Source organism: Ascaphus truei, chromosome 4 (assembly GCF_040206685.1).
Source record: "Ascaphus truei isolate aAscTru1 chromosome 4, aAscTru1.hap1, whole genome shotgun sequence".
Taxonomy (NCBI): Eukaryota; Metazoa; Chordata; class Amphibia; order Anura; family Ascaphidae; genus Ascaphus; species Ascaphus truei.
In genome coordinates this window covers 406,054,980-406,070,902 of record NC_134486.1, presented here as the reverse complement: position 1 = coordinate 406,070,902, position 15,923 = coordinate 406,054,980, and the positions used below count along the sequence as shown (strand labels likewise).

The 15,923-nt window shown below is 42.0% G+C and overlaps 1 protein-coding gene across 1 annotated transcript in view; it reads left to right on the top strand.

Annotated features, from left to right (window-relative positions):
* The window catches only part of LOC142492208 (squalene synthase-like), a 33,133-nt gene extending 18,756 nt beyond the window's left edge, over positions 1-14,377 (top strand). The window contains exons 3-6 of the mRNA XM_075594882.1: positions 6,078-6,269; positions 9,524-9,700; positions 10,780-10,941; positions 14,079-14,377. Coding sequence (XP_075450997.1) covers positions 6,078-6,269; positions 9,524-9,700; positions 10,780-10,941; positions 14,079-14,270 — 723 coding nt within the window. The 3' untranslated portion in view covers positions 14,271-14,377. The remainder of the gene's footprint in view (positions 1-6,077; positions 6,270-9,523; positions 9,701-10,779; positions 10,942-14,078) is intronic.
* Positions 14,378-15,923: the final 1,546 nt, after the last annotated feature.

The following is a 15,923-nucleotide window of genomic DNA, read 5'->3' as shown; positions in this document are numbered from 1 at the left end:
AGTTGCAGGGGCAGTTGCCCAGAGGCTTCACCAAAGGGAACTATGGCCTGCACCATGCAGTTTTATTCTCTGAAATAAGTTACATAGTTACATAGTTACATAGTAGATGAGGTTGAAAAAAGACGTACGTCCATCAAGTTCAACCTATGCTAAATTTAGACAACAGATACTTTATTCTATATCTATACTTACTTATTGATCCAGAGGAAGGCAAACAAAAAACCCCATTAAGGGGAAACATTAATTCCTTCCTGACTCCAAGAATTGGCAATCGGATTAATCCCTGGATCAACATCTTTCCCATGTATACTTATTTGGTATATCCCTGTATTCCTTTCCCATCTAAAAAGATATCCAACCTTCTTTTGAACAAATCTATTGTATCTGCCATCACAGTCTCCATGGGTAATGAATTCCACATTTTAACTGCCCTTACTGTAAAGAACCCTTTCCTTTGTTGCTGGTGAAATTTTCTTTCCTCCCACCTTAAGGGATGTCCCCGAGTCCTTTGTACTGCCCGTGGGATGAATAGTTCTTTTGAAAGGGAAGGAAAGGGGAAGAGGTACTAGAAAACGGTATATACAAGCATGAGTGATACTAGTCGTGCAAAAAAAATTGCAGTTCCCAATCTACATTAAGACCGTGTGGTTGCAGGGTATCTAACAAAAAGATCCATTGCATCTCCATTTTGTTTAATCTATTGAGTCGGTCTCCCCCTCTGATGTTGGTGGGGATATGGGCAATTCCAAAGAATCTAAAGTTCTTGAGACCACCAGTCGAACAAGATGTAAAGTGTTTAGAGACGGGGTGAAACAGATCTTTTTAAAGTATCAATCTTACATGTTCAGATATTCTAATGCGTAACGGACGAATTGTCCTACCAACATATTTGGCATTGCAGCCACACATTATAACATACACCACATAGCTCGTGTGACAATTGATAAATGTTGAAATTCTAAATTTAGACACTGTAGACACTAACTATTCTTTTGGTGGGTACTGCATACTGACAGCACTTGCAGAATCCACATTTAAAGAACCCTTTGGGTATAGTAGTGATTTGTGCTGTACGTGGAGACTGAAATAGACTTTTGGAAAGGGACGTAGCCAGAGTATTTGCTCTTCTGAATGCAAATCTTGGTCTCTGTACATATGGTTCCAAATTTGGGTCAAGTTTCAACACATTCCAATGTTTGGATATAATATGTTGGATCTGTGGGGCCTGTCTGCTGAATTTGGTTATAAACAAGGGATTGTCTTTAAATGTATTCTTGCTCAACAATTGGTTTTTCTTCCTCTTTAACAACATGGTCCTATCAGAACAATGACTCTGATGCACCTGATAGGATAAACACGATTATCCAGGTTTACATCAGTTATGCCCGTATATGACGATTGCAGTACAGTACATGCATCGATAAGTGGAGAAAGGGAGTGCTTCACTTTAAGTACATTTTTGCTTTACATTACATGCTCCGGTCCCATTGCGTACGTTAATGCGGGGTATGCCTGTAATGTTAGTTTGGCATAAATAAATCCATGCTGACTATTACTAATAATTTTATTTTCCATTAGGTGTTTCTGAATATTATCCCGTAGTAAACCTTCAAGTAGTTTCCCTACTGTTGAAGTCAGGCTTACAGGTCTGTAATTCCCCCTGTTGTGATCTACTGTAGCTCCCTTTTTAAATATAGGCACCACATCTGCTTTACGCCAATCTTGTGGTACTGAGCCTGTGGAAATGGAGTACTTGAATATTAAATATAATGGTTTTGCTATTACTGAGCTTAACTCCTTGAGAACTCTTGGATGTATGCCATCAGGGCCAGGTGCCTTATTTACTTTAATTTTTTCAAGTCGCTTATGAACTTCTTCCTCAGTTAACCAATTGGTCATTAATATGGAGGTTGTGCCTTCCTCTTGCGGCACTACTATTTAACTATTGAACTTGATTTTGAAGTTTTGTATAAGCGGGCAGGCATCTGAGGAGGGGCGACCTATAGCGCACTGGAGAGAAAGAAACAGAACATAGTGTAGTCTGTAAACACTGGAAAGTACCCTCCTGCTATAAAGAATTGCACTTACAAGATGTTAGTAGAACAAGGGCAAAAAGCTAATGGTCTCAGCTGGATCTGTTCTTTAGGCTGAATCCACGTAGTCAATCTCCATATGAGCTGGTGGGCTGTAACAGGTTCCCAGATAGATACAATTATAGGATAAGGAAAAGAGGAGAGAAGGAGGGACAGCGCTCTCAAGTACAAAACAATTTATTAAGCTAAAACAGCAAGGATATATCCGCGATGAGAGAGCCCCACTTCAGCTCTCCCCTGCAGGAAACACTCACACCGCTGCCTGCATCCTCCCTCACGGTGTAACAGTCCTTGGAAGGTTTGTGTAGTGTGGGTAAACACTCAGCTGTTTAAGAGAGGCGGCCCCCGTCTCTCTGCCGGTATCTCCACATCCACTGACTCTTCTGATCACATGGTGCTTCCCCTCGCGTCTCGCGAGATCTCCAAGGATAGCAGGGAAGTCTCAGAAGTGGCCACTGAATCTCAGTCTCTCACGGCTTCACCTTGAGCTGCCGACAATGGATGCCCTCCCAAGTGGTCTGCTACTACTTCCCCCCGATGGGGAGAAGTCTCTCCGCTTGGTCTGCCTGTTGTGCAATCGGGTGGGACCTGCTCTGAATGCAGTGCACCATAACTCCGCCTCCAGGGACCTGGAGTGGAGACTTCCAAGACCCAGCTGCATACTGAAGCACTTCCTGATATCACAGAGCTTCTCCAAGAGCTGATGGATATGGCTGGACAGCCATCCGAGACCCACCGGCCAGATTACTGGACCCTGCTTCGCAACCTGGTCGGTTCCGAAATACAGTATGGACTCTGGAGCGGGCTCTCTGGGAGCCATGGGAACTGACATCAGCGTTCTCTCCAGTCCTGCGGAGGGAATCCTAACAGCGGACGTACCTGAGTCCACACCGGCCAGTGTGCGACGGCATGAGTCCCCTTCTGCTCTCCAGTCAATTCCCGCTCCAAGCTGTGTCTTAGAGGAGGCGAGCCATTGCCTGGACATTGCCGAACGATGCCCGCCACGCCCTTGGTGCCCCGCTCTCCACAGGAGGCACCTTCCACCGTTGGATCCGCGAGCTTCCGGCAGGACAGCGAGGGTGTGTCTGTCAATGTGGTGTCGGACGAGGCCTTCAACGATCCCGAGGTAACAACTTATTCGTCCATCTTGAGACTCAACATCTACCAGGGGGTGTCGATTCGGGATGTCGATCATCGCTGGACCGAAGTCCCTGGAGGAATGTCCCAGCTCCGGTTGCAGTGTAAAGCCATCTGCGAGGCACAAGATCAAGCCATGGCCTATGTAGCTACTGCTGACACCGAGCGCCAGGACGAGATGATCAGCGTCGAGAGATCTCCGCTAACGGAACGGGTTGTACTACTTCTCTTCCGGAACGGGCTGTACTACTACTCTTCCCGATCCTGCAACTGCCCATGTTGCTCCAGTGAGTGACTCTACAGAGAACCTTTTCTTGCTGCAGTGCAGGGCGCGGAAGCAGGAGCACGACAAGCAGTTAGACCTTCTGCCATTCGAAGTATGGGAGGCCTTGCTAAGCCTCTGGCTGCTGCTGTTTCCGCTCCAGGATGCGGACAGTTGAAGGCCCTCATATGGACAACCTATCTGGTTGCCACCAAAGTTAGGGTACGAAACACTCTATACCTGGCTGAACGAGACTTTGAGGTGCTGGACTCACCCCGTTCTGCCCCATCTCCCCATTCTGACCATTCCCACAGTCCTGAACTTAGTCCCTGCGGATCTGACGTTGACAACCGATGCAGACCCCGGTCCCCTCGACTTGTATCCCCGGTAATGATTGTGCCTACTTCTCCAAATGTGAAGGTTAAAGTGTCTGAAGGGACGGAACCGTTACCCTGGTGGGGTCCCTTATACAGATGGTATGTGCCGATCACTGGTGGGAAGATAGGCAGTTCATCCCTGAGCAAGAGGCTAAAATTATGTGGGAGTATTGAGCTATGATGGAAGCAGGCCTTTTCTCTTCTCCAGGGGGAGAGGAACCGGTTAGTGAGCCCCTGTGGGAGGGACCCATATACTGAATATTGCCAGGTCAGGCATACGGGCATAACTTAACCAAAAGCAGCCGCGCTGACAGGGTCTTGGTCCAAAGGTTTAGACAGGAAGGATATGACTATCCCTACCTTCCTTACTCTTCACTGAGGTCAGCAGAGATTTACGGGATGAGTGGGTACGCGCAGCCATATTAGATTACATGAAGGTGCGGACCAGCAGCAGTATGCACTACAGGGAAGAAAGTGATATTTAATGAAAGTGTGGCAGGTAGGCCGCAACATACACTTAGACTGGGTGTAGTATATTGGGGAGTCTAGATGCTGTTATTTAGGGCAAAGGTTCCTCCATCAAGGGTGGAATCAGTTATGCCAATGTTTTAATGTTGATTGCCTTTGTATTTTTATTGTATAAAAATGTGGTGGGATGTTATGCCCTCATGCGAGTTTGTGAGGGATCTCAAAACCAGAGGGAGGGTGTAGCCAAGTCTCCTAGGGCTATTAATTCTCTGGCCCCTCCAGCACAGTAAGTCCCAGTAAAGAATGGGCAGTGTTAGGAGTAAACCCTCCAGGCCCTGGGTATGTTATTATATGTGTGTTACCTAATACAGTTCATGTGTAGCCTGGTATTAAAGGGCTACATCCCAGGTGTCTTGGGATGGGACATTTTTTAATGAACAAGCATTAACATTTGCAGATTTAAACAAGCACTACATAATTCACATAAAAAATATGCTCATATACAGTAACATAAACACACATACAGTATAAGAAAGTCTATGTGACACAATTTCTAGTTATACCAAATGTAAAAAGGTTGGCTATTTTGTTATAAAATAAAAATGTGACCAGGGTCAAACAGGGCTAATTAAATAGAGAGACTGATTACATTCAGTGCTCTATATCCATTTCTTATGTCAGGCATTTTAATGCCCGCTTTAAAGCTGCAGACCAAGCAATATTTCAAGAAAACTTCACTAATGCACTGCAGTGCTTAATACAATTGGTGTGAAAGAAAAACATAGAAGTTTGTGAATTGACCAGCAGGTGGTAGCATAGCACAATGCAGTCATACAGCCTTTAAAGATGCAGACCAAGCAATATACTACATGGTTTTTTTTTGTTTTGTTTTATAAATAAATCAATTCGGTACGGACGTGTAACAGTTTTTTTTCAATTACATTTTTAATGTATTATAATGTAACAAGCATTTTTTGTTTCTATAGCAACCATTTACAAAGTCACATTCTCTTCTTCTGAAACAAGCTCTGGCATATCCCTTTTTGAGCCCTGCCCTCTCTCTAGCAGTGCACCAATTGTATCTAGTCACTGCCTGGTCACATGACCTCCCCCATAGAACTTTGCATCTTTGGTCCTCTTCTGCTGCACGGACACCCATTTAGTGAACCCCCGAGCCGAATCTTCGTCGATCGATCACAGGAGAACGGATCGATCGGCAACTTAGCTAATGACTTATTGTGTGGATTGTATTGATGCCCATATTAAAAGGGGGGGGGGGGTTAAATATATAAACACGGCAGCTTGGACTGCTGCTTTAATTGAGCAGTACAAATGAAACTGGATATACTGGGAATTTCAGAGCCACTGAGATAATAACTACTGACTGAATATGCAGATTACAAAGTTGATTGATAGGATGTTTAACGGAACAAAATAAGTTGTATTAAAATGTTTGCCAAAGGGGCAGCAGGATTATTTCAGTTTTTAATGAATAATACATAAAACAATGGTTTTATAAATCTGATGAAGACATTTTAATAACAGAAGATAACATTGTTAATATTGTAAATGTATTGGATTATAATCATGATTTATATATTTATATACTAAGACCATTGGGATTTTAGAGGAAATACAGTTGAGTATGAAAACAAAATACATGTTAAATTAGAATTGACAGTATTTAATCAGAGTAATGAGAATATACAAATATAATTGTTAATGTTGGAAACCTTGCAGTATTGTCACCATGCTGTTGGGATAGTGATGGTTGGAATCTATCGGCTTTTTTGTGCCTCGGAGTTGGATATTTCCATCGATGACCGTGATATTGAGCTCTGCAATTCCATGGGACTATTTCTGGAAAAGGTCAACATCATCCGTGATTTTCTAGAAGATCAAGTAAAAGGCCTAGAATTGTGGCCCAAAGAGGTAAACCTAAAACTAATTACCTTACTAATGTCTTACTAATGTCCTTACTAAACTAATGTCCTTTAGTCTTCTTTGCTTGTAATTCTGTTTTAACAGGGAATGATAACTTTTTTTTTCTATATATCGACCCATAGTGCCATATTCATGATGGTAAGAATGATATGGAGAAAACGCTTGTTGCAACATAAATATAGTTTAGCATTTAAGTCACCCTGTACTGAAATTGTTAAACTGTACAAAATGCTGTTGCAATATGTTTTGCGTCTTTTTTTTTTTCTTCATTTCATGCGAATCATCTCGCCAAGCCTCAAAAGGTAAATAATGTTGCGAAATTAGCAAGCTTCCAGCAAAATATGGATACACAGTGAGCGGAACAGAAGCATACACATTTTGCTGAACTAGAAAACGAAATGTTGTGTAACTAGGGTCATGTGACCTTCTGCATTCACTTCTGGATCTTGGGTGTTGGTGTGTGCAGGAGGGTGAGAGGAGGAGAGTGAGATTCAGGACATCCCCTCTGTATCCTTCTCCCATCCTACATCTCTTCCTAACTCTCCTCCTGCCTTCCTCAACTCTTTTTCCACTGTCACAGAGGAGGATGCATCGTTGCTGATTTCCTCTTCTCCATCTACCACTTGTCCAGCTTTGTAACTGTACTATACATTAGGTTGATATAATCTGGGCACCACTGTACTATGTAAGGACTAACCATCTTACCTGGGGGACAATATCCCGATAGTGGCTATTTATTACCCCCACTACCATAGTAATATTTCTACTATTACTTCTGCCCATGATTAGCTAGCATAAAGGCTCAACTATCCTACTGGGAGCTATTGATATGAATTTATTTAATACTCTGTTTTAATTACCTTATTGTCACATGTACAGATGGTGAGTTATATGAGGTATGTGCCCATTGCGCCTGCTATGCTGCTCCCCTGGACCCTCTCCCCAAAATATACCCGCAAATAAAGCAACCACACAAAGGTCTGGAGGTACAACGGCCCCGGCTTTGGTTAAAATACAGAAAAATGGGAGTGCTAAACCTGTCCGAGTCCTCCACCATAAGGCCAATGGTGCTCAAACCATAGCCCGCAAATCCCTCAAGGCAGGCACCGCACAAGCTCAGCTGCTCATCTGACTCATCGTCAGCTGCGAGATTGCCTCCAGGGACCCAAAGCACAATGCCACCAGGTTACCCTGCAGTTACCCCCAACCAGCCACCGTGACACAGAGGCAACATAATTTCAATATATTCAACCATTATATATATATATATATATATATATATATATATATATATATATACCAGGATCTGAAACGCGGTTCCCTGTCTCCAGAGGATATCCTGTTGCCCCAAGGGATATCATCTCCCTCTAGACCTGTGGGAATTGCAGCATGCTGCCGTACCTCCGCCTAAGAGTCCGAGGAGCTGCATTAGCTCCCCCTAGAGGTGTGGAGGACTACCCTGCCACACAAGTATAAAGCATAACAGAACAGCATCTTAAACAAAAGGGAAGGGAGGGAAACATTTAGTGAGGGATGCAGGATGATTTGCTGCCCCTCAGCGCGGGCTTGTAACTCCTATCTCCCAGCCAAATCACACCCCAACCGGCGAGTCAACAGGTAAGGGGGGGGGGCGGGGCAGAGAAGAGGGAAAGGTGAGCCTAGGCCTAGCGGACATGTCACTCGGTCGCTTATGGTTCCTCCTTAAAGTAAAGCTGCTTTTGTCCTCCTAGATTTAGTGCAACCATTATTGTCACGGGAGAGCAGGCATTTACACCTTTTTACCAGGTCCATACATTGAGCAAAACATGAAAAGTGAAATAAATTGTTATTTATTTGCATGAAAAGGCATACACACAATGATACACAAACTGCAAAAGAAAAGACTCACTTACTTGGGAACTGGGGTAAAAAAATTAGATTTTCCTAGCTGCTCTACACTCTAAAATAGAGTTTTTTCTTGTCCGGGACTTAGCCCCAAATGTCCTGTAACTAAAATCGGCTTGAAATCCTAACCGCAACCGCTACGTTTGTTTTTGAGAACTTGGCCGCCCTAAGCTGTACTTAGAATTTTTCCGGGTAGGTTTTGCTGAAGCCGGTGCCTTGCTATAAGCACAAGAGCACTTATTAGCACAGTCAAAAATCTGGCGCTTGAGAATCTCTCGTCTGATTGGCTGAGGGGTTTCTTATAGTATTTTGGAACTAACTCACAAAATACTACAGCCAATCAAAGTGTGGAAACTTTCTTCCTAGCCAATCAGGGTGACACCTTAGTCCCTTACTATTCAGATGCCACCCGCTGGGTCAGGCTCCTCCAGGTCTTGTGAGGCAAATAGTAGCCCGGACAACTTCCATTCATCCCAGGACGTGGGTACTTGAGCCCTTCCCTCCTACCCAAATGGTCTTCACACCTCAGGCATCCTCTGGTGGCTTTCTGCTCTGATGTCTCAGCACACTCACTGGCACCAACTTGGTAGCCCTGGCAGCCTGTCGGAACATTGGTTCTGAAAGTCCCAGCTCATTTACCGTGCAGAACAGTATATACTCTATTAAACCCAATGTTAATAAAATATACTTGTAACCTATATTAAGTCTCTGGGTATGGGGAATAGAATAGAAAGCTGCACTTTATTTTCTATGAGCCTATATTCTCCACACACTATCTCTTAAACTTAGTTTAGACTCTGAGTCCCCTCACAACCTTATATGTGGTTGGAGCACCACAGAACCCCTATACCAGTTCTGGGTACCTGGGCATTAACTAGGTATTCCCCTTAACCTAAGGACACCTCATAGTTACAGGGACACTTTCATCCCTGTGCCCTATTTATCTTTCTGGGCTTTGCTGAAGCAGGGAACCCTAGCGCTGAGTCGTGCAAGCGTTTTCAAGGGGAGATATTGCCAACAATGTGTCTACATGTATCCAGTAATCAGGCATGATTCCTGGGTACATTTTTGAGATATCCAGCAACTCTGGAACTCGACTACCTAGCAACAATCCCTGCTTGCTGGCACTCCTGGAAAGGCAAAAACATACAAATTATTTATTGCGCACATTTACACAGTATGCATGTACAATGATTAGGCTCAAGAGCTGACACTCTCGAACCCCAATACATGGATCAGAGGTAACCAAACAGACTTAAACCTTTATTGATAGCCTTGTTACCCCCTCACTGTCACAGTTATACAGTGTATGTTTATTTATTTATTGCTTTTTATTTTCCTCTCTCTCCCTACAAAAGGTTTGGAGCAAGTATGCTAAGAAACTGTCAGACCTGGCAGAGCCAGAGAACAAAGGTCCGGCTTTGCAATGCCTGAATGAACTAATCATGAATGCCCTGCATCACATCCCCGACGTCCTCAACTTCCTGTCCCGTCTTAAGAATCAAAATATATTTAGAGCCTTTGCTTTTTTACAGGTATGGGCAATTTTCATAGATCCCAGCGTCATCAAATAAAAGAAGTGCCACAAATTTCCTCTTTGAAAAAAATAATCTCAGCACTGATACAAATCCATGCTACACAGACCAAATGATCACTTTTTATATATCTCCGGCAAAGTACCCCAAGAGATTCCTGCGATTGAGAGAGAGTACTGAATTCCTACAGAGAGTATAAATATATATTTAGGGGTATTACATATGTAACCCTCCCTACCCGACTCTTAGGGAGGGTTACATATGGGGAGACATCAGTGTCTCTTATATTAGCTACGCAGAGGGCATTACCTTATTAGGGTTCTGGATTCGTGCGTCTGGCTGTTGATGTAGCAATGAATGGAAATGATGGGCGCCAGGAACGTTTGTAGTACAAACAACACTCTTTGTTTGCACCCCTTCTACTAGGGCTTCTCCCATTCATCACAGTACCCATATTTACAGATTACTTTGTTTCCTTTCAGATGTTTTTACTCTTATTTGTTGCATCCCCGGGTGGTCTTACTGAACTCCTTGGGTAGATGCAGACTCTTGGAGGTCTTTGCGTTAACTGACCTGTCCCCATTCTGCTTAACCTCTGTAACGCTCTCTCACTATGAGCCTCTTCTCGGGCCCAGGCCCACTCAGTATCGGTAGTGGATCTATATCCTGCTCCGGTTTCTGAAATACCACTTCTAGACAGTATTAGGCCTGTAGAGCAGGTACTGTTGAACTCTGGGATCCCATTATATATACATATATATCTGAATTATATACTGTATATATTCACAAGTTCGGATTTCGAACCCTGCAAACTTTGAAGTTGGCTTGGAAATTTGAGTCGGACTTCAGTAGTGTAGTAATTCCCTATTTTATATACAGTAGTACACTTTATAAAGCAAACCATGTTGTATTAAGAAATGTGACTAGAACACCTCTGTGTTGGTGACTAGTGTTTACATTTTTCTTGTTGAAGTAGAGAGGACTTACTGTACGGCTTCTAAACATAGTGATTTAACTCTGTCTTAGATCGCAGGTAACATGGTGGAACTTGTACTGACGGCCTCTTTCTCTGTTGTTAGGTTATGGCTATCGCCACACTATCCGCCTGCTGCAGCAACCAGCAGGTATTTAAAGGAGTGGTGAAGATCTGCAAAGGGCAAACGATCACCTTTATGATGGATGCCACCAATCTACAGGCTGTCAAAGCCATCATGTACCAGTATGTCGAAGAGGTATGGAACGTTTGCAGATCTAGTGATAACACTGAATAGCTTCACTGCTGGAAGGCCATACACAAGATTTCAGAGTCACAAAACAGAGGATACATAACATGGGTGGAGTTCCCAGCACTCTAATAACGATACAATGGCAATGATGTTTGTCAAAAACCGTAGAATTTTTATAGTTGAAATTGCGTAGAACAGACATACACGTGTGTATATGTACAGTTGTGTGAAAAAGAAAGTACACCCTCTTTGAATTCCATGGTTTAACATATCAAGACATAATAACAATCATCTGTTCCTTAGTAGATCTAAAAATAAGGTAAATACAACCTCAGATGAACAACAACACATTACATATTACACTGTGTCATGATTTATTTAACAAAAATAAAGCCAAAATGGAGAAACCATGTGTGAAAAACTAAGTACACCTTATGATTCAATAGCTTGAAGAACCACCTTTAGCAGCAATAACTTGAAGTCATTGTTTTCTGTATGACTTTATCAGTCTCTCACATCGTTGTGGAGGAATTTTGTCCCACTCTTCTTTAGAACGTTGCTTCAAATCTTTGAGGTTTGTGGGCATTTGTTTATGCTCAACTCTCTTAAGGTCCCGCCACAGCATTTAAATCGGGTTGAGGTCTGGACTTTGACTGGGCCATTGCAACACCTTGATTCTTTTCTTTTTCATCCATTCTGTTGTAGATTTGCTGGTGTGCTTGGGATCATTATCCTGTTGCATGACCCAATATCAGCCAAGCTTTAGCTGTCGGACAGATGGCCTCACATTTGACTCTAGAATATTTTGGTATACAGAGCAGTTCATGGTTGACTCAATGACTGCAAGGTTCCCAGGTCCTGTGGCTGCAAAAACAAGCCCAAATCATCACCCCTCCACCACTGTGCTTGACAGTTTGTATGAGGTTTTTGTGCTGATATGCTGTGTTTGGTTTTCACCAAACATGCCACTGTACATTATGGCCAAACATCTCCACTTTGGTCTCGTCTGTCCAAAGTACATTGCTCCAGAAGTCTTGTGGTTTGTTCAGATGCAACATTGCAAACCTAAGCCGTGCTGCCATGTTCTTTTTAGAGAGAAGAGGCTTTCTCCTGGCAACCCTTCCAAACAAACCATACTTGTTCAGTCTTTTTCTAATTGTACTGTCACGAACTTTAACATTTAACATGCTAACTGAGGCCTGTTGAGTCTTTTGCAATTTCTCTGAGCATTGCACGGTCTGACCTTGGGGTAAATTTGTTGGGACATCCACTCCTGGGAAGATTGGCAATTGTCTTGAATGTTTTCAACTTTTGAATAATCTTTCTCACTGTAGAATGATGGACTTTAAATTGTTTGGAAATGGCCTTATAATCCTTCCCAGATTGATGGGCAGCAACAATTGCTTCTCTAAGCTCATTGCTGATGTCTTTCCTACTTGGCATTGTGTTAACACACGCCTGAATACTCCAGACCAGCAAACTGCTAAATCTTCGGCTTTTATAGAGGTGGTCACACTTGCTGATGATCATTTAATCAAGGGCATTTTTTATTAGCAGCACCTGTCTGCTACTTAGCATCTTAATTCCTATGGAAGCAGTAAGGGTGTACTTAGTTTTTCACACATGGCTTCTCCATTTTGGCTTTATTTTTGTTAAATAAATCATGACACGGTGTAATATGTCATGTGTTGTTGTTCATCTGAGGTTGTATTTACCTATTTTTTAGACCTTCTAAGGAACAGATGATTGTTATTATGTCCTGATATATAAAATCATAGAATTCAAAGAGGGTGTACTTTCTTTTTGACACAACTGTATATATAAATAATATTATAATCTAATTATCACAACAAGAGATACAAAAAATAGCAAAGCCCCGTTATATAACTCAAAGAACTACAGTAATCAAAACATATACAAATCAGGTGTGAACAATATAATCAACACAGGAGACACTATTAAGGAGACAAGGAAAAGGAATAAGGGGGGCAATGTTTCCAGGCTCCTAACCCCTTCTTCTGGCCCATTCCCTAGAGTCAGTTAAAGCTAGGAACCTCAAAACGTTGCCCCCCTTATTCCCCTGTTTTTTCTTTTTTTAATAGTGTCTCCTGTGTTGATTATATTGTTCACACCTCGTTTGTATATGTTTTGATTGCTGTAAGCTACTTAGTTCTTTGAGTTATATAACTGGGCTTTGCTATTTCTTTGCATCTCTTGTTGTGATAATTAGCTTATAATATTATTTATATATACATATACACACATGTATGTTTGTTCTACGCAATTTCAACTATAACAATTCTATGTTTTTTGACAAACATCATTGCCATTGTATCGTTATTAGAGTGCTGGGAACTCCACCCATGTTATGTATTGTAACTTTGGAGGAAATTAAGGTTCCTCTCTGTTCCCGTGCACCATTTCCATTTTCATCTTTCAGTATGTTTCATTTTTAGGTGCTGCTAAAAAATATATACACTTCATAAAACAGAGGATCTTCCAGCAGGGAACAATTTCATACAAGCAAATCTCCCAGATCTTGGGAAGCCGCCAAGTGCACCGTATTGAATCCTGGAACCTAGAAGTCTGCAGGCATTGGAAGTAGCCATAGGATTTGTATTTTGTACAGTAGGGGAAAAATAACAGATGGAGCGATATAGGCCCCTATCCAAGTGAATGGGCCAGTATGTCTTAGGTGATAGCACTACTGAGTAGGTATGGGCTACAATCCATAAACCTGGGTACATATTTTCAAAAGAGAACAGCAAACTTGGTAAACTGTAATCACCTACCTCTGGGCCGAAATGGCCGACAGCTAAATGGCTGCAGGCAAGTGTCCCTGTACGGCGAAATGTCCCTTTCCAACTCAAGGTGCCTACCTAAATGATCTTTTTCCTTCTTCGGCTCTATGAATGTCTTTCAAGAGATAGAAAATAAATAAATAAATGGAAGGTCAGATTCTACAAAGATACTCTTTCAAGTTTGTGTATTAGTACGCACTATAAAATCAAACAATTTAATGAATCAATTACACAGACTAAGAGAGTAAAGCTAACATCCCATAGCTAATATACCAATGGTATATGCTTAATGTCCGAATACATTCCACTTTGATAAATGTATGAAAACGTTTATATTTACAGATCAACCAGAAAATGTCACCATCTGATCTTTTACCGACCAAGACGGACGAGATCATCACTGTAATAAAGACCTTGTGTTTGCCCAATGGCTCACTAGTATACCATAATAATTTCCTCCCTGTCTACGTGCCCTGCGTGGTGGCCATCGCAGCCCTGAGTTTCCTGTATTTTTGTACCATGTGTCAAGTATTGGGAGGATAGTGAGATGGGAATGGTCAGAGGGTTCCTCCTCCAGTATGTGTTGGTACAATAAGAGGCAGCTTATACTATCTCTAGTATTCTACCTTTGTATTTTGCTTTTTAGGTTCACGTCCTTAAAAATGTTCTATTAAGTGTTGATGACTCTGAATGTTCTGTTACTTTATCTTCAGAAGCTATGTTATTATCATTTTTTATTTTTACATAGCACTAAACTCTGAGCGTTTTCTGCAGGAGGATACAGATAATATATAAAATGGGCCAATTCATATATAATACCAGGAGGAGAGCATTATATGTGACGCTATAACATAGCTAGAGAGTAATCCCTGCCATCGAGAGATTAAAGTCTCTGTTACAATGGTAAGAAGATAAAGCGCACCAACGTAGGGTTTCAAGTATTTATAGACAATAAGCGAGCAGATTTCCAAATGTACAAAGAGACCTACAGTACGGACGAAACCACGAACTTGGAAGTGTTCCAAGTAGCTATAAAGGATTGTGGTCACATTTCCCCTCCACTCCCTCCCCCCTTCCTCACCCCTCCTCCCCTCCCCCCCAAAGTGTAATTTTCCCCAGCTGACCAAAGATGAAACCAAAGCGTTAAACAGTAAAATCACCCAAACTGAACTATAGGAGGCAGTGAAGGCACTAAAAATATCAAAGGCCCCTGGCCCTGACAACTTTACAGGTGTTTATTACAAACAATTCCTGCCCATACTCTCACCATATCTACTAGAAATGTACAATAGGTTCATGGAGGGAAAAACAATTCCGCCAGCTATGTCAACAGCAAACCTGGCCATAATACACAAAGAAGGTCGAGACCTAATGCAGTGTGGTAGCTACCGTCCAATTTCATTATTAAATAATGACTTTAAACTACAGTATATAGTAAAATTCTAGCGAATAGATTAAATTCTATTCTACCTAGTTTGATCCATATTGATCAATAGGTTTTGTGTCGGGTAGACAGGCCTCAGATAACACCCGGAAAATAATAAATATAGTGGACCATGTTCATCTCATGGGAACCAGAGCCATACTCTGAGCCTAGATGTAGAGAAGGCATTCAACAGAATACACTGGGAATTCTTAGACAAAACATTACAGAAATTTGGATTCAAAGATTCCTTTCTAGAAGGCGATCGAGTATTATACCGAAACCCGACGACCTAGGTTAAGCTTCCAGGGAATGGACGAACCCAATTCAAATTAAGAATGGAACACGACAAGGCTGCCCGTTGTCCCCTCTTCTCTTCGCTCTAACAATTGAACCACTAGCTGCACATATTCGAGCGAATAATGATATCCAAGGTATAGTAATTGGAACAACAAATGATAAAATCTCTTTATTCGCAGATGATATCATTCTAACGCTTGCAAATCCCCAAATCTCTATACATAATCTCCAAAGAGCCCGATCAGACTTTGGGAATATCTCAGGGTACAAAATTAATAATGAAAAAGTCGGAAGCCCTAAATCTAAACCTCCCAGACCCAGAGATTAAACTACTAAAATCGAATTTCAACTATAGGTGGAGTTCCTCTCACATGAAATATCTAGGAGTAAATGTGACAAGGCACTACCACTCTGTATACAAGAGCAACTTCACACCCCTGTTTGACAGAATCAAAAAAGACTTGACAAGGTGG